This window comes from Chiloscyllium punctatum, chromosome 48 (assembly GCF_047496795.1).
Source record: "Chiloscyllium punctatum isolate Juve2018m chromosome 48, sChiPun1.3, whole genome shotgun sequence".
Taxonomy (NCBI): domain Eukaryota; kingdom Metazoa; phylum Chordata; class Chondrichthyes; order Orectolobiformes; family Hemiscylliidae; genus Chiloscyllium; species Chiloscyllium punctatum.
Window position 1 is genome coordinate 39,934,733 of NC_092786.1, and position 22,168 is coordinate 39,956,900.

The 22,168-nt window shown below is 42.9% G+C and overlaps 1 protein-coding gene across 1 annotated transcript in view; it reads left to right on the forward strand.

Annotated features, from left to right (window-relative positions):
* aqp9b (aquaporin 9b) overlaps positions 1 to 18,341 on the forward strand; it is a 79,262-nt gene extending 60,921 nt beyond the window's left edge. The window contains exons 5-6 of the mRNA XM_072565015.1: positions 12,431 to 12,648; positions 17,160 to 18,341. Coding sequence (XP_072421116.1) covers positions 12,431 to 12,648; positions 17,160 to 17,352 — 411 coding nt within the window. The 3' untranslated portion in view covers positions 17,353 to 18,341. The remainder of the gene's footprint in view (positions 1 to 12,430; positions 12,649 to 17,159) is intronic.
* The last annotated feature ends 3,827 nt before the right edge of the window (positions 18,342 to 22,168 follow it).

Sequence of the window (22,168 nt, forward strand, 5' to 3'; positions counted from 1 at the left end):
TTGAAATGCTACTGTCTACTCAATGAGTGCTGGCAATTCAGCCTTGCTCTTCACCAGCCATGTTCCTGTTAATGGCATTGCAGCCATGAAGCTACTCTGCTCACAGCACATTGCCAGCATGGCTGACCCTCACTTGCATATGCAACTCCATTCTCTAACTCTAGTCTGTCCAGTCACCTCTAAATCACCGCTACTTTGTCCCTATTGCCCAGTGTACAGCCACAGCTTGTCCAGGAGGAGAACATCACCTTGTCATGGGGGTCACAAAATTATCTGGTGTGATATTGTACAGATAGCATTGGTTGTTTTCCTGATGCATTTGTGGGAGCACAACTGAGAGATCCCCCACACTGGTCACTGATCACTCCCTGGAAAGAACCAGTCTCAGAGGTGTTAAAGGCCTTCACTGCTTCCAGGAAAGGATGGCCTCCCATTCCTGCAGCCTTCAGGTCCCACTCCAGCACCTGGCACAGATCTGTCACTGGGTCTCAGGACTTATGAAGCCTGTATTGGCATTGCCCTTTGCTCAGCCTCAGGAAATAGTATTGGAGCTGGAAAACCCTGGGCCTCCTGCACTCCCATGAATCCCATGGGCTCTACTAATGTGACCTGGATGCTCCTCATCCTCCTGCCAGCCTACTCCTCATCGTGGTTTAGCCATCAAACCTTTTTCCTCCTGTCTCCATCTTTGCCTTCTTAGGAAGGCAGCCGAGGTGACCAACAGCCGATCAGCATTGAGCACAGGACTTCTGCAGGATGACCTATGTTGGGAATATAAGGAATGAAAGAGGTTCTTGTATGTCAGAAGAGTCATGAGCATATTATGTAGGTGAGGGCTGAGCACACAGTGGACATGCTGCACCCTGATATGTCTCCATCATTCATCCAGCTTCAGGCTCGGAGTGTGTAACAACATGGTAAAGGTTGTACTTTTATTTCAAAAATATACTTTATTCATAAAATGATTTGATGGTCTGTACATTTGGTCATGCCATACATATGTCAACATTTACAAACACAGATCAGAATTTATCATTGTCATATACAGGCCTGTGCATTTCTCAATCTTATGCACATATATTTGGCTGAGGCATCAGCAGAGCCCAAAAAAACGTCCGCATGGGCCCCCTGTTCTTCTTTAGGCAGGCCGATCTTACACGGTGGTCTTTCCCCACCGCGCCTTGGCGGCAGCTGCCCCAAGCTTCAGCGCGTCCCTCAGCACGTAGTCTTGGACCTTGGAATGTGCCAGTCTGCAACACTCAGTCAGGGTCAACTCCTTCAGCTGGAAGATCAACAGGTTTCGGACCGCCCAGAGAGCGTCCTTCACCGAGTTGATGATCCTCCAGGCGCAGTTAATGTTCGTCTTGGTGTGAGTCCCGGGGAACAGGCCGTAGAGCACGGAGTCCCGCGTCACGGCGCTGCTCGGGACGAACCTCGACAAGCACCACTGCATTCCTCTCCAGACTTCCTCTGCATAGGCACATTCCAGAAGGAGGTGTGTGACAGTCTCGTCCCCACCGCAGCCACTTCGAGGGCAGCGTGCGGTGCGGCAGAGAGTCCGGGCATGCATAAAGGATCTCACAGGCAGAGCCCTTCTCACCACCAGCCAAGCCACGTCTTGGTGCTTGTTGGAAAGTTCTGGCAATGAGGCATTCTGCCAAATGGCTTTGACAGTCTGCTAAGGGAACCGCTCGACAGGATCCGCCCTCTCCTTTTCCCGAAGGGTCTCAAGGACGCTACGTGCTGACCACTTCCTGATGGACTTGTGGTCAAAGGTGTTTTTCTTCATAAATTTCTCCACGAAGGACAGGTGATACGGAACGGTCCAACTACTCGGAGCGTTCCGCGGCAGCGAGGCCAGGCCTATCCTTCGCAACACCGGGGACAGGTAGAACCTCAGTACGTAGTGACACTTGGTGTTTGCGTACCGGGGATCCACGCACAGCTTGATGCAGCCACACACAAAGGTGGCCATCAGGGTGAGGGTGGCATTGAGTGTGTTTTTTCCCCCATTGCACCGGTCTTTGTACATTGTGTCTCTTCGGACCTGGTCCATCTTTGATCTCCAAATGAAATGGAAGATGGCCCGGGTGACTGCGGCGGCACAGGTCCTGGGGATAGGCCAGACCTGTGCCACATATAGCAATACTGAAAGTACCTCACATCTGATGACCAGGTTTTTTCCCGCGATGGAGAGCGACCGTTGCCCCCATCTGCCTAGTTTCTGTCTCATCTTCCTGATCCGCTCCGCCCAGGTCTTGGCGCACGCCCCAGCCCCCCCGAACCAAATACCCAGCACCTTCAGGTGGTCAGTCCTGACGGTGAAGGGGATAGAGGAATGGTCGGCCCAGTTCCCGAAGAGCATGGCCTCGCTCTTGCCTCGGTTTACCTTGGCCCCCGAGGCCCGTTCGAACTGGTCACAGATGCACACGGGTCTGTGCATGGGCAGCGGATCCGAGCAGAAAACAGCGACGTCATCCATGTACAGGGAGGCCTTAACCTGCAGGCCCCCGCTGCCAGGAATAGTCACCCCTCTCAGGCTCGCATCCTTCCTGATGGATTCGGCAAATGGCTCTATGCAACACATAAACAAGGCGGGTGAGAGGGGGCATCCCTGCCTGACTCCAGATCTTACTGGGAAGCTATCTGATTCCCACCCATTGATTGAGACTGCACTGACAATGTTGGTGTAGAGCAGTCTGATCCAATTTCCGATTCCCTCCCCAAAGCCCATTTTGGAGAGGACATCCCTCATATATGTATGCGATATCCTGTCAAAGGCTTTCTCCTGGTCCAGGCTGATGAGGCAGGTGTCCACCCCCCTGTCCTGCACGTAGCCGATCGTATCCCTGAGGAGTGCAAGACTCTCAGCGATCTTCCTGCCCGGTACAGCACAGGTTTGGTCAGGGTGAATCACCGACCCCAGAGCAGACCTGACCCGGTTGGCGATGACCTTTGACAAGATTTTGTAGTCTGCATTTAGCACTGAGATCGGTCTCCAATTTCTAATTTCCTCCCTCTCCCACTTCCACTTGTAGATGAGGGTGATGATGCCTTTCCTCATGGATTCACTCATGGTACCTGCCATAAGCATACTGACATACACCTCCAGCAGGTCCTGGCCGATCAAGTCCCAAAGAGCGGAATAAATCTCGACCGGTAAGCCGTCGCTTCCGGGAGTTTTATTCTTTTCGAAGGACTCGAGGGCCTTGGTCAGCTCATCCAGAGATAGCGGCTGGTCCAGCCTCTCTCGTGTTCCGTCATCTAGGACCTCCATGATAGAGGACAGGAATGACTGGGAGGCCGCGCTGTCGGTTGGCTTCGAGTCATACAGGCTGGTGTAGAAGGATTTGCTGATCCTCATGACGTCAGCCTGAGATGACGTTACCGAGCCATCTTCTTTCTTCAGGCTGCTGAGCACGGAGCTCTTTGTGCACCTTCTGGAAGAAGAAACGTGAGCACGTCTCGTCCTGCTCCACCGAGCGGACCCTGGACCGGAAGATTATCCTAGAGGCCTCCGAGGCAAAGAGCGAGGCTTGCTGGCCCTTCACCTCCTTGAGGTCCTCCGTGACATCCACCCCCATCGTCTGCAGCAGGAGCAAGTTCTGCATACTTTCCTGGAGCTGGGACAGTTTCCCCCGCCTCTCTCTCGCCTCCTGGACACCTTTGAGGATAAAGAACCTTTACCCTTTTACCGTTTCCCACCAGTCCGCTGGAGACTCAAAGAGGGGCTTCACGGTTCTCCAACCTGCGTAATCCCTCTTGAGCTCTTCGATGTTTCCCGGGGTCAACAGCTTAGTGTTCAGTTTCCACGTTCCCTTGCCCGCCCGCTGTTCGTCCTGTAGGTGACAGTCGGCCAGCAGGAGGCAGTGGTCAGAGAAGTACACTGGCTTGACGTCGGTGGATCTGACCGAGAGTGTTCGGAAGGTTGTACTGGATGAGTGACCAGCTGATTACTGACCTGCTGCATGTTGAATCCCTTCCTATTCCAGACCCACATCAATCGTTCCACTTCTTATTGCACTCGATATAAACCATTGTTAAACTTAGATGCCAGATGATGAAGGCTCCCACAGCACTCTTGGACGCTGTGTGAACATTGGTTCATTTTGGCCAGCACTGGGGTTTTGTAATGACATTGCTTCAATGAAACATCACCTTCATTGAGATGACAATGTTTATTTTACAAATACCTATGCATGGTGCATCTCACCTTTTGACCAGCATCTGATCTCCTAGGCACCTTCACTCTGCATGCAAAGCGAATTGTCAATGAAATAATTGCAAATTAAATGTAGCTGGGATTTGCAAAATGCCAACTTCACATATGTGCCCCTATCATCCTATCGTCCAGTGGATGGGAATCCTGTGTTTTCACCCCTCAAACTGACTGACCTAGTTCACCCTCAGTGTTTTCCCAATCATTTTCAAGCAGCATTTCACTTCTGGAGAGCGGCAAGTGATGGCAGGGGAAACAGCTCATGGTGGACAGTCTCTTTATGGCCATTCCAAATGAGGAAGTTTTATAAGTAAGTTGAACTGATTTATGCCATTTAGCCCCTCTCTTAAATAGAAAAAGAGTCTTCATCCTTACTCTTATTGAGGTATATAAATCAAAGGAAACACTGTTTCCAGACCATTCTCAAAATACTTTGAGAAGTTGTTGATACCTGATAAAGCAATCTGTGAACATCTGTATTTTCTCAGAGCAACTTGTGATAAGCATAATTATGTCAATTAATTGACTTTGTAATATTGTGTAAAATCAACTGATAACAGAAGTTTAGCCACAAGCAACACTGTGCTGGTTCCACACTGACAGCTGTAACTGTTCATTAGTGTGACCTGTTACACAGAGGATGTAGAAAGTCCAGGTGTGCAAACAGATGTTAGAAGACACAAGAGAGTGGAGATGAATTTCTCAACTCAACTTCACTCACTTGAGATGCATGTGTTGACGATGAGACACATACTCGTGTAGGCTTCTGCAGATTTGAACATCAGTCTGACTATCAAACTGAAAACTATACAGCAATAGTTCTGCCTACTCTACTGCACACACGTGAAACAGACTGAATACCATCGCCACACCAAATAGTTCAGAAAATGAACTGATCTTGCCATATAAACATGGTGGTTACAACAGCAGGTCAGAGGCTAGGAATACTGCAGCGAGTAACTCAACTCCTGACCCCCCAAAGCCTATCCACCATCTACAAGGCATAAATCAGGAGTATGATGGATTACTCCTCATTTGCATGGGTGGTTGCAGCTCCAGTAACATTCAAAAAGCTTGACACTATCCAGGACAAAGCAGCCTGCTTGATTCCACCGCATCCACAAAGATCAATTCCCTCCACTCTCAGTAGCAACAGTATGTACCATCCACAAGATGCACTACAGAAATTCACCAAGGTTCTTTAAACAGTAGCTTCCAAACACATGACCAACTTCCCCTTCGAAAGACAAAGGCAGCAGATGAATGGAAACAGCATCCCACCTGCAAGTTTCCCTCCAAGCTACTCACTATTCGGACTTGGAAATATAGCACCATTCCTTCAGTGTCGCAATGTCCAAATTGTGGCATTCTCTCCTTAACTGCATACTTATAGGACATGGACTGCAGTGGCTCAAGAAGCCAGCTCACCACTACCTTCAAGGACATCTAGCAAATAAATGCCCAGCCAGTGATGCATAAATCCCCTGAATGAATAAAAAAAATGTTTATCCATTGTTACTTGAGCTTAATTTTGGAAACATCTGATGACATGATACAAAATCAGATACTGACATGCTCACCCAAGCTAGCTTTGCCAACACCCGCACTGTATTAAGGTCATCACAACTGAGTTGTGTTGCTCCTGTAGTCAGAATGGATGACACTCACTTAACAAAACAAATCTTTTATCCAGTACTGGAGTGTATTTTCATGGCTATCAAAGGAAATGGAATAAAGACACTCTGAAGCCTTCACACTTCGGTGCTATTGAGTCTCCAGAGAACCTACACCTTGCACAACCAAATGAAAAATGATGCACTCTTCAAAGTCAAACGCAAATCGAGGCGGAGAGAAGATTGAAGGAGAAGTCCAACAGCTCGTCAAAAACGCAATCATCTGCTATTCTGTCCTATTTGCAGCAAAAATGTCTGGGTGTATATCCTCTTTAGAAAACATCTACATACCAACAGGAATCTCACCAAATACCCAGATGATGAACACAGTCACTGTTACCTCAGAGGGCAAATAAAAGAGAGACTTCAGCTCATCTTCCTGCAATTCAGTCACCACATCATGGAGATTCAGAGGAGCAGATCCTCCCTTCTCCAGAGCTTTGACTACAAAGGGAAAGTTTAGTCAAGGATACTATACTTCATTGTGTCCCCATCCTTAAAAAGCACCAGAGTTGATTCTTCCAATTTTTCAGTGTAAGTTAAAAGAAAGCAAGAGTCATCTGCTGCATGTCAATCTTAACTTATATTGAAACATGATCTCCATGTCCCTTTCCACCAGATTAGTAATCATTTTGGAAGATAGCCATCCTACCATAGCTTCAACAATTTACCACCACGCCTACCACCACAAATTCCAGCTCTTTGGAACATCATATATTTCTTACTGACATGCATGTGACTTATGATAGTAATGATACTTCATTTAATTTTAATTTACTTAGCACTGTAAATATCACTGTTCGTATAAAATATTTTAATATTCTCTTAAATAAAAGGCTTATTTTTGTTATCCCTTTGTCCTATGCCTCATTTTTAATTGAACAATGATAATACTGAAATTGAAAATTTATGAAGTTTTTACATGAATTCCAGCTTGTATGTAGTTATTGAAGAAATTTCGGAATAAACCAACCTCATCTGGTCCAATTTTTTGATCCAGATCCTGCTTTCACTTAATATTAATTTAGCATGTGGTTTGGATTTCCATTTGTGTGCAATATTCATAAATCTCTATTACACTCTACAAAGATCCTCTTAGCCTTGGTCTCTGGGGGGAGAATTTCTTCTTCAGTAAGTGTAAGTGTCTTGTTGGAATCAAAATCCCTGTCTCACAAACAAACACACAAGCTGCTCAGAATTTTAACAAATGGAACGTTTGGAGCACCTCATGCCCAATTTTATGCAATTGTTTTTTGCCCTGGTAAACTCTTTGCTGTGATTATTTAGATTGTTCACCAAGTCAAACTGAAGTCCTTCCACATTCGTATGACTTAACTACTACTACCCCAAGGGATGCACTTAACAAGTAAATTTCTGAGCATGCCGTGCATTTGGATGCACGGACTATTTCAGTGTTACACACCATGATAAGGAGAATTACACCCACTGTTAATTTGGAAAGGCAAAAGTTACTCAAGAGTTTCCTGTGCAAGCTCATTAATGTCGGAGTAGCCATTAATGTAAATGCCATGTAAAATTAGTTTAATCGACTGCAGTCCATTGAAATCAGAGTGGATTCTTTAAAAGGAGAGTTCAGTGGGATGGGATGATCACAACGACAGGAAGAAACAATGCTTGGCTCACTGAATTCTTAAAACCTTTTGGATCTTTTCATCAAGCTTTCCATGATACTTAGGAACACTTGCACTAGGTAAATGGAGAAAAAGGCAGAACTTCAGCAAATCTGACCTCTAACCCCACTTTGAAAAAACTGCAAGTCATAACAAATAAGTGCTGTCTCCAGCAAGCCTTGCTCCAGCTGAAGGAGGTGACACAAGCAATGTGTCTTACCTTCAGGACAAGAGTTTAGCACAACAAGAAGATCAACAGCCTCACCATGACAGTTAAGAAAAAAGACTGGATACTGCTCCTTTCCCTCCATGTCTACCAGCATATACGTTAAGGTAGCATATGCATAATTAACCCATCAAAGCACACTCTTGTTAGTGGAGGCTTAACCATGTAATTTTATGATCGATCCAGCTATCTCCCCTACCAATGCCTTGAGTCGGTTGACATCTCTTCTTTTAGCAATTTTGTGTCACTTGGCACACACTGCTCAGCTGGGGGGCTTCCCTTATTTACTCTGTCATATTGCAGGAGAAAGGGGAACCCAAAGCATTACCGAGACAGGTCATAAGTGGGGCATCCCCATCTTAAATGCCCTCTCATCCTAAAGGAGAAAGCTATGGAGTTGGTGAGGATGTGTTCTCTTCTTGCTGTGGGAGATGGTGAATTCAATGGCAAATTACTATTGCCAGTGATCGACACACTGTCATCCGAATATTCTTAAAGTCTTCTCTCATTTTCTGCAGATCCAACAGCATGATGTAGACAAAAGATGATGATCAGGGGGAGCATTAGGAATGAAGTCCTTTTTGCACACATTATAACGTGATTCTGAAATACTAAGCCACACAGAAATTCCTGAAGCATGATCCTGCACCATATTTATTTCCTCCATCTCTGTCTTTTTCCACACGTTGTGAAATCACTGCTCCCATAGGCCGTGGCACCAGTGATTTCCATCCAGTGGCGGTTAGATAGTGCTGGTGTGGTGCAGCAGAAGGTACAAGGTTGCCGGAGGAGTGAGAGTGGAACAGCCCCTCCAAAGGCTGAGGTTCAGAGGTGAGAGATTCAGAGCTCTTGGAGATTTATCTCAAAAGAAGGATCTTCAAGAAATGTTTGTAGGCAGGGACTGGGCCGTGTGGCAACTGACAGATGTGCCTCTAATGTCCACATCTCGCCTTTGCAGCAATATCTCAGAAGTTTGTCTTTGGTTTTGGAACAAATGGCAACTCACCTGAGTCAGACCCTCAGCTAAGAACTGACCAATGACTTATTTTGCCTCTATCTTCACTTTAGCAGAGACTCCTGCCCAAGCGGTAATAGTGGAGGGAATGCAGTGTGCCGTGCGTAATGGCTTCCAGATCACAAAGAGCTGTCTAATAACATACAACAGTTACCTGGAGGCAGGGCTGTTAAATTATGAGCTGCTGTGCTGCTCCTGGCCTGGGTGCCTAGCAGCACTCTGTCTCCTGACCTTTGTCCCCCTCACCCCTCCCCAGTTCCTGACCTGAGCACAGTAGCCCACGGCTCCAGTTATAGGGCCCTGATGTATTTCCTCCACGCTGTCCCATGCCTTGCTTGTAGCCCAGTGCATCCCTCTAATCATTGACGCCACGTTTCCAGAACTCAGTAAAATAGTGACAGCTAGAACTCATCTGCTGATTTTGCTGTGTCTTGGATCATCAGCAAGCACCAACAGCTTTCTCCCTCAGAGCACAGTGGTGGCTTTTTAAAGAGCGACTAACAGCCTCCAGAAATGCAGCCAGAAGCAGTCTTCTTCAATCAGAAAGGAGAGCCATTTTGATCCATTACTGTTTTCTGGAGAATGAGGAACAACTATGATCCTGTGATCCTGGCATCTAGAATTGCTACAGCAGGTGACAGAAAATGCATGTAGGCGTCTTGGGAAGCATAGTGTTTTTAAAAAAGACTGTTTACATATAATTATTAGATCAAAAGGCAAGGGTCACTTTATTTGTGTGGATTCATTCACTCAGGTGATAATTATGGACATATTTACCAGGTGTGAAAAGGACAGATATATTATTAAGTTATTCAATGGGGAATTAGTTGAATGAATCCTGCACAATAAGTAAGTCAAAGAGAAGGGTGAAAATAGTGTCAAAAATAGATGGAAGAGAAGCCTTCAGTGATTTGATGTGCTCTGGTGTAGAGCAGATCATTATGATAGTGTCTGCATGCTCTGTCCCAGGCAAAAGTGAGGACTGCAGATGCTGGAAACCAGAGTTTAGATCAGAGTGGTGCTGGAAAAGCACAGCAGGTCAGGCAGCAGCCGAGGAGCAGGAAAATTGACTTTTCGGAGGGCTGATGAAGGGCTTTTGCCCGAAATGTCGATTTTCCTGCTCCTCAGATGCTGCCTGACCTGTTGTGCTTTTCCAGCACCACCATGTTCTGGCCCCAACAGAGTCAAAACCTTCTCACCAGTAGTAACAAATGCCAGTTTTGAATTTTTAAACAATCATGGGATGTGGAAGTCACTGGTTAGGTCAACATTTATTCCCATCTCTATATGTCCTTGAGAAGGGGATTGTAAGCTGCATTACTCAACGCCAGGAGGGGGGTACAATGCCTGTTACAAGCCTATGCTTGTAACAATCTCAGTGCTGTTAGGAATGGAATTCCAGGATTTCAACCTGAAGGAACTGAAAATAGTTCCAAGACAGGATCAGTCTTGGCTTAGTGAGGAAGTTGCAGCTGACGATATTCCCATGCATCTGTTGCTCTTGTCCTTTTAGGTGGATGAGATTGAAGGTTTGGGGGATGCTGTTAAATGACATAACAGGTACAACTGTTCATAGGACAAGATGTGGAAGTATTGCAAAGCCCCTCCTGATTCTTTAAGCAAGTGTTAGTTTTCTTTAAAGATCTCATGGACCTCCTGATGATACGCATGGTTATAATGCCGTATAATCACTTTCCATTGGAGAATAAGCTGAAATCATCAGCTGGTGTAATTTACATTCCTAAGATGATCAGGCAGTGCTTAATTGCCAAGGGTGGAGATATCTTGACGCCTTACCGACTTATTGGAGATTGAAAAGTAAGTTATTCTGCATGTAACTTTACCTGGAGAAATAAGCATCCCTGTAAAAATAGATGACCCAACATCTTTTTCTGTCTTGCAAGGAAGTCAGAGGTGGTGATTTTGCCAGCTCTCCAGAATCAGTGACCTGAATTATGCAAGGCTGGACTGTAGAGCGCACCAGTAGCTGTAAGGCATGAAGTAGAATGAAGTGGTTGCATTCACATTGCCATTGAGACTAAGTAGATCAGTGGCTGCTGCACATCATTCAGTACAAGACAGAACCACCTTCTTGCAAATTCGGTGAAATGCACTAAATGTTTCCTGAATCAAACTTTCAGTTGACATGTGCTGCCTGTATGTTCTATAGGAGATTTGGTATCTGTTTGAGCTGCAGTCTCTTGAAATGCTGATGGGTTCTACATTGTTTCATCCTCCTACTCCTTGCTATTGGAATACCCAGGTTCTCATCCCTGCTGCTAAGAAGCTGTTACATTGATGTGAGATTAGCAGGACCACTTACATTCATCCCAGCTCCAAATATCTATTTATAAAATATGAAATGTTTTTAATTGCACGGTGTGCTCCTTTTAACCACTGATTCTTATTATTTTCATTGGTAGTTCAGAAATGAATATAGATCCTATGGTGTTGATTTGCCCAGGCTAATGAAGTGATTCTAGTTTATTGGTCTGTGTACTTCAGCTGCCCATTCAAGGACTCCCTTAAATGATACCAGCAGTGGCAATTGAGTCAATTTGATTTTGCAACTGACTTGTTTGTGCCAAATGGGGAAGATTAGAATTTACCCCAGAATCATATTGGGCCAATGTTGCATAAATCTTATTATCAGCTTTATGTAAATTGTTGCCTTTCGAGTTACAAAATCAATTTTGATTCGCACTTCCTAGCTACCAGGTAGAACACTACTGAACTGGAAGCCAGAGGATTGGACAACTGCACTCTCCGACGCAGTGCAGTCTGGTGAGACATACACAGGGAAGCAAACAAAGCTTTGAGCTATTCAATGAAAAACCTTAGTTGCTCTCCCATTTGCCAACAAATCTTGAAGCTATACAGCAACAGGAAATGAGAAACACACCAATGCAAGGCAATACTAAAGCCAAAAATAATCAAAAGCAAAACTCTGGCATGAAAACCAAGCACCTATAAATATGGAGAGAATGAATATGCAACCATCAAACTCCAATGCATTTCCATGTACCATTTCTGGTCTGATATACAATTATTTTCTTTTCAGTCATTTATGATTCTGATGTTGTCATAATGCATCAAGCACATACTCAAGTAGTTCAATTATGCATGTTATAAACATGGAAGCAGTGGTTTCATGAAATAAACTTTACCTTTGATGCAAAAATGCACAGTATCTATTATTCTTTGGACTGGAGCTTGAGATTCCATGACATACTTTTGATTGATTTCCAAAAAGCAGTCCTAGGAATTTCCACCTGTCAAAGAATGTCGTTAAGTCTTCAAAATACAATTGCAAGTATGAACCTCTTTGCAAACATCAACATCAATTCAGATGCATGTCAAATTAAAGAACTGAGCCTTCTTTCATCATGTCTTAAAATCATTTGGGAAAAAAATAGGAAATCAAAACTGTAAGATTCCTTTTCCATGTACATTGAAAAAATTGAAGTTGTAAATGGTATTGAGCAAGTATATAACTAATGAAGATTGCTGTAAGAAAAACCAAAAATACTGGGAATACTCAACAATTTCTGTGAAGAGAAAAAAGTTAATGTTTCAGGTTGAAACATTATTTGCATGTATTTCGGATCATCAGGACCTGGCGGATTTTATTTTTGTATTAATGAAATATGCTTCTGTGTTGAACAGATGGTGGGTACTGCTGCCCTTCTCTTCTCCATTCTGGCCATTTTAGACTCTAAGAATAATTGCGTCCCCAAAGGTTTGGAGCCAGTGGTGATTGGCCTCATCATCATGGTCATTGGTCTTTCGATGGGGTACAACTGTGGTGGTCCCATCAACCCAGCTCGTGATCTTGGACCACGACTCTTCACAGCCGTGGCTGGATGGGGACTGGAGGTTTTCACGTAAGTGACAATGAACAATTCTAGGACAATGGTAAACTGTGCTTAAGTGCAAGTCTAATTTGAAGACACTCCTCATATGCTGAAAAAACAGGTGCACTTATTATTTGGGCATGGCCAGTTTTGTGGGCAGATCAAGTGATCAGCTAAAATCCCTGAACTTTGACTCCTACGATGAATGGATTGCCTCATGAAAAAAGGTTATGCTAGTTTGGTGACAATGCATTGGAGCTTAGAGATTGAGAAGTGATCTTCTTAAAACAAAAAAATTCTGAAGTGATTCATTAGGATAGACACTAAGAAGATGGCTCTTGTCATAGGGGAGTCTAGAATTAGGATCACAGTTTAAAGTTAAGGGACCTCCTATTTAAGATGGCAATGAGGAGCAATTTCTGCTTTCAGAGCATTATTAATCTTTGGAATTCTCTACTGCAGAGAACTGTTGAAATTGGGTCACTGAATGTATTCAAGGTTGAGTTAGACAGATTCTTACCTACAGGGAGTCAAGGATTCTGGGGATCAGCCAGGAAAGTGAAGTTGAAGCCACAATCAGATCAGCCACAAACTAATTGACTGGCAGAGCAAGCTCAAGAGGCCAATTGTTCTACTTCTATTTCTTATGTTCTTAATTAAGCAAATTTGAACCGCCAAGGTACAAGTAGTTCTGCCTTCTTCCTATAAACTTCAGAATCAACTGTGTAAGTTTCACAGCCCAGACATTCCTTTCTCCCTTCTACAATGCAGCATATTAATCCTGCAGCTAATCATGTTTTACAGTTACAAACAAAGCAGAACTCTTCCTGATTTAATTAGTAGCCTGGCCAGTGAAGTCTTTCTAAGCTTTCAATATTTGCATGAGCGATCGTCCCGGGAGCATTGTGTTTTGATTTTACTTTCCATAAACAGTTCACTGCATAGGACCATATCTGCTACGTCAATGGCTCAGATCAGTTAAACTTGCTGGCACAGAAGAGATGAGTCAATTTTCAACTCCTGAACCGTAGAGTCTTCAATGAGCTGAAACAATCTCATGGGGATATATTTCCTCTATATTACATCTTCGTGATATCGCAAATTTGATTAAGAGTCAGGGAACTTCAGCTTTAGAATTGCATGTTTCTCTCCCAAAATCACTGACTTGAACAAAATGCAAATCTTCTCTCGATATACTTCAAAATCCAACAGTACAGATGCCCCAACACTTAGTTTACTTTTCCAACTTTCACCCCTATTGCCACTCACCCTCTAATTTATGATTTCTGTATCGACAGGTGGCAGAAGTGATATCTTATTAATGGCTTTGGAATGGAATCATAGAGTTTTACAACCAATGCTTCAGTCTAACTTGCCCATGTTGAACAGACATCCCAATCCGACCGAGTCCCATTGCCAGCATTTGGCCCATATCCCTCTAAACCCTTCCAACTCATTTACCCATCCTGTAATTGTACCTGCCTCCACCTCTTCCTCTGGCACCTTTTACATACACGCACCACCCTCTGTGTGAAAAAGCTACCCCCTTGAGTCCTTTTTTAATTCATTAAAATCGTTCTCCTCTCACTTAAACCTACACCCTCTAGGTTTGGACTCCCCAACCCTAGGAAAAAGGTCTTGGCTGTTCAACATATCAATGCCACTCATGATTTTATAAACGTCTATAAAGGTCACCCCTCAGCCTCCAACATTCCAGGGAAAAAACCTCTTCAGCCTCTCCCTATAGCTCAAACCCTTCTGGCAATATCCTTGTAAATCTTTTCTGCACACGCTCAATTTTAATGACATCCTTCCTATAGATAGGTGACCAGAACTGAACGCTGTGTTTTAGAAGTGGCCTCACCAATGACCTGTACAGCCACAGCGTGATGTCTCAACTCCTGTACTCAATGTTCTGACTAATGAAGACAAGCGTGCCAAACACATTCTTCACCACCCTGTCTGATGGCAACTCCACTTTCAAGAAACTATGCACCTCTTTGTCTGGCAACACTTCCCAAGGCCCTATCATTGAGTGTCTAAGTCCTGCCCTTGTTTGCCTTACCAAAATGCGACACCTCACATTTATCTAAATCAAGCTCCATCTGCCATTCCTTAACCAATTGACCCATCTGATCCAGGTCCCATTTTACTCAGAGATGATCTTCTTCACTGTCCATTACACCACTAATTTTGGTGTTATTTGCAAACTTATTAATTAAAATGAACTTTCAGTTTTTTTAATGCTGACCATAGTAAAGATGAGGACAAATGATTAATTATACATTTAGTACTAAGGAAGTTTCTGATTGAAAGATGCCATATGGTGCCATCTGTTATGTTGGCAGAAGGAGATGGTTGACAGCCTTATCCTCCAGAATCTAATGCAAGTGATGATATTATGAGTTGCGTTGTAGCCACAACTGACATAAGCTCAGCTCCTCAGGCTTGTTTAACCTGGCAGTACACACTCTGATTATATCTATTCCTCGGTACCTGATGTGCTGGTGGATAAACAGAACGTGTGCATGCCAGGTAATCCTCGGTGCATGAGAGAAAGAGGCACTATGTACTAAGATTGTGCAAGTTCTGAGCTCCAAAGAAAGAGTGCTCAAATTGCATTCATAATGCACAAACTAACAGTGAAAATTATGTGTATTCTTTAATACCTTTCAGGCCCCTTGCACAAATAAGACAAACAAGGATGTTAGAATTAATTCGTAATGACGTGTGGTCTGTATATGCACAACAATTTGATTTTTTTGAAACTGTGCTTTTTAGTGAAGCTCTTGAGTACAGTACTGAGGGAGTGCTCTGCCATCAGTTTTGCTGTGTTTAGATGAATTAAACCAAGGCCCCCTCTGGCCTCTTAGCTCAATATGAAAAATCCCATGACAGCATTCGACCAACATTTGAAACTCGTAACCCAGTCATTGTCAAATTGTTGCTTGTGGGAATTTGCAATGCATCAATTGGCTGACCGATTTAGTTTTTGCAATAGGAAAACTTAGGCCGTTTGGTAAAAGAGAGTTCAGGATCAGTAAACAAGACTGTTCCATGCTGGAAGGAGATACTCGATCAGACTGAAGAAGGAGATGACAGTGAGACAGCAGAAGCACTGAATATTTTCTGTTGTTCGGAATGTTCTTTTCTGTTGTTTTATATTTTTGGTATACTCCCTGAGGGTGTGAGCACAGGTAGACAGGTAGTGAAGAAGGCATATGAGATGATTGGATTCATTAGCGAGGACTTAGAATATAGGAGCAAGGAAATCTTTTTGCAATTTTATAAAACGTTATTCAGGCCACAGATGGAACACTGTGTCCATGTCTGGTCAGCACTGTATCAGAAGAACATGATTGCACTGGACAGGGCGCCAAGAAATTTCACCAGGATGTTACCCGTGACGAGAAGTCTCAGTTAAGAGAACAGTTTGGATAGGCTGGGTTTGTATTCACTGAAGCAGAGGAGGCTGATGGAGGATTTGATTGAGGTATACACAGTTATGAGAAGTAAAGGTAAAGTAGATTGTGAGAATTCCTTCCCCATGTCTAGGACTAGAGGGAATGAGTTTAAGCTGAGAAGCAACAGGTTTAGAAGAGGTAAAAGGAGGAATTGTTTTCACCCATTGGGTGGTATGTATGGAAGGTGCTGCCTGAAAGGGCAGGGAGGCAGATACTCCTGTAGAATTTAAAAAGCAGCTGGAGGAGTACTTAAAATGCCAGGGCACAGTAGGCTATGTACCAAGTTCAGTTTGGTGTTTGGTGGTCAGCATAGACATGGTGGACTAAAGGGCCTCTTTCTATGCTGTATGACTTAATAATTTTCTCACTCTGAATTATACTTTGGTTGCATGTGGTGGGCTTGGAACTTTGATGATTAGATTATTCATTGTGACTACCTTTTAATAGAAACATAGAAAATAGGAGTAGACCGTTTAACCCTCCGAACCTTTTCCACCTTTTAATGTGGCCAATGGCTGATGATCCATCTCAGTACCCTATACCCACTTTCTGCCCATATCTTTTGATCCCTTTAGCCCTAAGAACTATATCTAACTCCTTCTTGAAACCATTCAAGATTTTGGCTGAAACCACTTTCTATGGCAGGGAATGCCACAGGCTCACCACTCAGTGGTTGGAGAAATTTCTGCTCATTTCAGACCTAAATAGCTAACCCATATCCTTAAACTGATCTGTCTCATTCTTCTCTAGTTGAGAAATGAGCTGTTTTGTGAAAAATACTGCAGGAAGAATCCCATTGTGTTTGGTGGAACAAATGGGTTCTTTGTATCCAATCCCAGTCAGACATCAGGAGTTGTCAGACTAAAAATTCCAGTGGTGCTAACACTTAGTGATTGTATGACATTTATGAAGTTCAATAAAAGTCGACTTTTCTGAACATCACTGAACCTTCAAACACAATGAATAACAGTGTGAATACAGCTAACAGTGTCAAATTCTAAGCACCATTGGTCAGGTCTGAGACAATCAGTCCGCCACTGTATCTGATATTGATTTACTTATTGTTTGCCCACACAGAGCTGGTAATGGATGGTGGTGGGTTCCTGTCATCGCACCACTGATTGGAGGAGTTCTCGGGACTGCCATTTATGTACTGATAATTGAGCTGCACCACATGGACACAACCCTGAAGGAGAACCACTGTACCTCAGAACAACAGGCGGAAGGGAAGGCAAAATATGAAATGATTACAATACAGTGCAACAAATAATGCTGACCATTGAGTGAGGAAGCATCTTCTATGGTCCGGATCTGGGTCTGTGAAGAGAATATGAATTAATTTCATAAAGTACTCCTGACAAATGAGTTCTAGGAACATGATTCTAATTTTATTGATAGGGGACAGAGGCATCAATCATACAAGCTATTACACAAGAAGCCTAATATTAGGTAGTGATATTTTGAGAGGCTGTTTGACACCCAAATAGAGACCAGTCAGAACTGAGACTAGTGCAATATTCACCGAGGAAAACCTGGCAATTCATGAGTCACAAAATCACAATTAGATTTTTTAGAGAGTCCTTATTGGGAGCAGGTCAATGTAACTCACAACTATAAAAAAAAGTAACTCATAGATGTGAATGAGTTATGCCAGCTGATTTTTGAATCTATATGTTAAAGCACCTTGTACTTCTGTGTAATCTGCTATACCACACGTAAACATTTATTTATAGTTGCTTGATAGTACAAAACTTGAATATTGCGAAAAAGAAAGCCATATTGGTGAAGCTTTTAGCCTTACACTCATCAGGACAAACGCAACAATGCCAAATTCCAAACTATCACAATTTTGAGCACTTGAAATTTAGTATTCTTGCACCTGTCCTGATGAGTGCAAGACAAAAACCTTCACCAACATGTCTCTCTTCCAGCAATATTTATTTATATATCTGACTTTCACACAGAATCATATCACAACAGTGATTAACACTGATCTGGAAGCTGCAAACACTGCACAAAAGAATGGCACGCCGACTAAAACATGAATACTTGTAAAATAAAACATACTGTGTATTAAAAAGATACATTCACATTTATCAACAGTATTAATGCTACATTTTATGTTTATAGAAATCTCATTGAAAACACATATATTGTGTTTAATATTTTTATTTCGACAGGCCCACATTGAAGTGCTTCTTTATGTGTTGCTTCACCGAATAACAAATACATATACTTGAATAAATTTTGTATCAATTATTATTCATCTGCTTCTGTGATTCTGCTGTATTTTAATACTGTGCTGTGCTATTTCCAAGACTGACTTTACAAATCAGCAGTATAATATGGAGGATCCTAACTGTGTCTCTGTCATATCTTTGTCCAATCTTCATTGCCTCTGTGAAGTGGAGATGCAGGCTACTGCACTTAAAAAATTCTAATGAAACTAGTAACTTTCATTTATTTAAGTGCAGTTTATAGTATTCTGGTTTGCCCACAATAGAGTCCTCCTGAGAAACATGATAAGGCGCTAGGGAAATTCAACTTTGCATTTTTGTGGTAAATTTTACTAGCTAGGAGAAAATTCACTATAGTTTGTAACAATTTCTGTCCTAGACTGAATTTATAGACTGGATTTCAGTTAAAACATTTTGTTTGCTAAACAGCGATTAGAATTTTAAATCCCAAGAGCTGATGGGTTTAGTCTGAATGGAATGTAATCATTTAAAATATATCAAGCTTCAACCTAACTTGGCTGGAACCCACACATTTTGGGTCTACCAGAGGTGGGGTCGGTAGGCAGGCATCCAGAATGTGCATTGCTCATTTAAATGTTTTGATGTGGCTGCACGCCTCAGATTTCATTCTTCTTCCAGTTTTAACCTCCAGCTGTAAGAAGACAGAAACAGTGCTATGGAAGAAATTGGTGCTTTTTCTGCTGTGCATGTGGACCAGGAGGGAGCAGAAGAATTTCTTTGAGCTAACCTTCTGTACTTCTTATGCTCAGACCCACCAGCATTGCTGATAATACACACATCCAGCACTGTGCTGAAGTATCAGCCTCAATTTAGTTCACAGTCTTGTGGTGATTCAGAGATGTGTGACCAATGAGGATTATATTCCAATCAATAAGATGAAAATACTGTAGGTGCTAGAAACCTGAAACATGTACACAGACAATGCTGGAGAAACTCAGCAGTTATGACAACATCTGTGGAGAGAGAAACAAAATTAGTGCTTTGATTCATTTGACTCTTCCTTTGAAGAATCAAGTCAGACTCAAAACATTAATTCTGTTTCTCTCTCCACATATGCTGCCTGACGTGCTGAGTTTCTCCAGTACTTTCTGATTTTATTTCAGGCTGCATTAAGGGATTTATGGAGCAGTTTGCAGGAATGAGTACACACCCGGGTACAGAGGCTCAGTGATGCAGAAGCAGTTCACATATGCAGCAAGGATCTCGGTGATGCTTTGACCCATATCAGGGTTTGTGCTTTCAGCTCTCAAATGGGGAAATATCATAGGATAATACCAATCTTACAGATACACAAATTAGGGAGTGAAGGAGCCTAGTAAGCCTTTCAAGCCATGGGTGATCCACCTGTGTTCCAAATTCCACATTCCCATCTGGCCAGTGGGCTGAGAAGTGGCAGATGAAGTTTAATTTAGATAAATGCAAGGTGCTGTATTTTGGAAAAGCAAATCAGAGCAGGACTTACACACTTAATGGTAAGGTCCTAGGGAGTGTTGCTGAACAAAGAGACCTTAGAGTACACGTTCATCATTCCTTGAAAGTAGAGTCTCCTTCCTGACCTATCACCTTCATCCCCTCCCCCACTCACCCATTGTACTCTATGCTACTTTCGCCCCACCCCCATCCTCCTCTAGCTTATTTCTCCACGCTTCAGGCTCTCTGCCTTTATTCCTGATGAAGGGCTTTTGCCCGAAACGTCGATTTCAAAGCTACTTGGATGCTGCCTGAACTGCTGTGCTCTTCCAGCACCGCTAATCCAGAAGGATAGTGAAGAAGGCATTTAGTATGTTTCCTTTATTGGTCAGAGCATTGAGTATAGGAATTGAGAGGTCATATTGTGTCTGTACAGGATGTTGGTTAGGCCACTTTTGGAATATTTCATGTACTACTGGTCTCCTTCCTATCCGAAAGATGTTGTGAAACTTGAAAGGGTTCAGAAAAGATTTACAAGGATGTTGCCAGGGTTGGAGTATTTGAGCCACAGGGAGAGGTTAAACAGGCTAGGGCTGTTTTCCCGGAGCGTTAGAGGCTGAGAGGCGATCTTATAGAGGTTTACAAAATCATGAGGGGCTTGGATACGATAAATAGACAAAGTCTTTTCCCTGGGATGGGGAGTCCAGAGCTAGAGGGCATAGGTTTAGGGTGAGGGGGAGAAATATAAAAGAGACCTAAGGGACAACTTTTTCACACAGAGGGTGGTGCATGCATGGAATGACCTACCAGAGAAAGTGCTGGAGACTCGTACAATTGCAACATTTAAAAACGTTTTGAGGGATATGGGCCGGGTGCTGGCAGGTAGGACTAGATAGGGTTGGGATATCTGGTCGGCATGGATGAGTTGGACTGAAGGGTCTGTTTCTATGCTGTACATCTCTATGACTCTAGGACTCTATAGTCGAACTGCCCCTGTAGACTGACACTAGAAACATGTCATTTACAGTGCTAATTCAAAATGAATCAATGATTAAAACTGTCAAAGATTGTTGGGCTTTCATTTTTTTTTATTAAATTCATCTGCACAGAGATTCCTTTCCTGAAAATTTTGCAATGCCAAGTTCTGCCGCTGATTTGTTTACTATCTTGTTGCCTGGAGCTGCACACTGGCATGGCTCCACCTATGAACATTTGTGCAGCCCTCTGATCTGTGTTTATCAATCCTACACAGTTGTATTGCTGTAACCTAGCAACCAACTCAATCAGTTGAGTTAGTTACAGTTATAGAAAAAAATGCATTTACTTTTCATCCAAATATACTAGTTGAGTTCCATGCATTTTCAATCTAAATTGTTTTGGTTATATCATGTTTAACTGTAATGGCACTGAAGTGGGATATTTGCACAAATACAACCATTAGCTTACAAATCAGACACCTGGACCTTATGAAGAAGAGGACAGGACTCAGCAACCATTCGAACATGCTATAATATCAACAGTACAAATGGGAAGGCAATTATGATAGTATTTCTGAGTCGACAGTAGATCTCAAGCACACAGATGGTCACTTTAAAACTCCGAGATCACGTTAAAACTCCAAGCAGGTGAGAGAAAATCATTTTGTGTGGTACCCTTTCAACGCTAACAAGAGAAGCTGGCTTCCTTTTAAACATACATATAATGTACAATAAATTATACTGGATTCAAAGTGAAGAAAGAGGCAAATGGAACTAATACCATTTTAGTAATACAGCAATCTTTACTCAGACTTCTAATTTAGGTAGATTGTAAATTAGACCACATACATTGTAGGAGTGACTTTCATAGGAAGTTTTTAGTTTCCAGAATTTCTTGGTTATTGTGGAAGTGACTGAATCAGCCTTTGACAACATCTGAATCAGAAGCAACAGCAGACCAACCAATGTAGGCATAGAGATATCAACTTGGCAAGCTCCATTAATGAGCTTTATAACTTGATTGAAATACCCAAAACATCAGAAACCAATTCAGCACCTCAGTTTAATCCCTTCTTTACAGGGCAGCTGTTTTGAAAATGCAGTACTCCCACTATACTCTGATGAATTATCAACCTGGGCTCGGAGATTGTTGTTAGGATTTGAATTAGAACTGGAGGACATGGTTTAAAAATAAGATGCTTCTGATTTTTGATGGAAATGAGCAGAATTTTTCTCTTCAGAGGGTGAGAGTCTGGAATTCTCTTCCACAGAAAGTGGAAAGGGGAGTGTCAGTGAATATTTTGTGACCAGAGATAGCCAGACTTAAGAGTAACAAGAGATTCAGCCTTAAGCTAGGAAGTAGAGTTGAATCCATATCAGAGTTGAAAAGGGTGGCACTGGAAAAGCACAACAGGTCAGGCAGCATCCGAGGAGCAGGAGA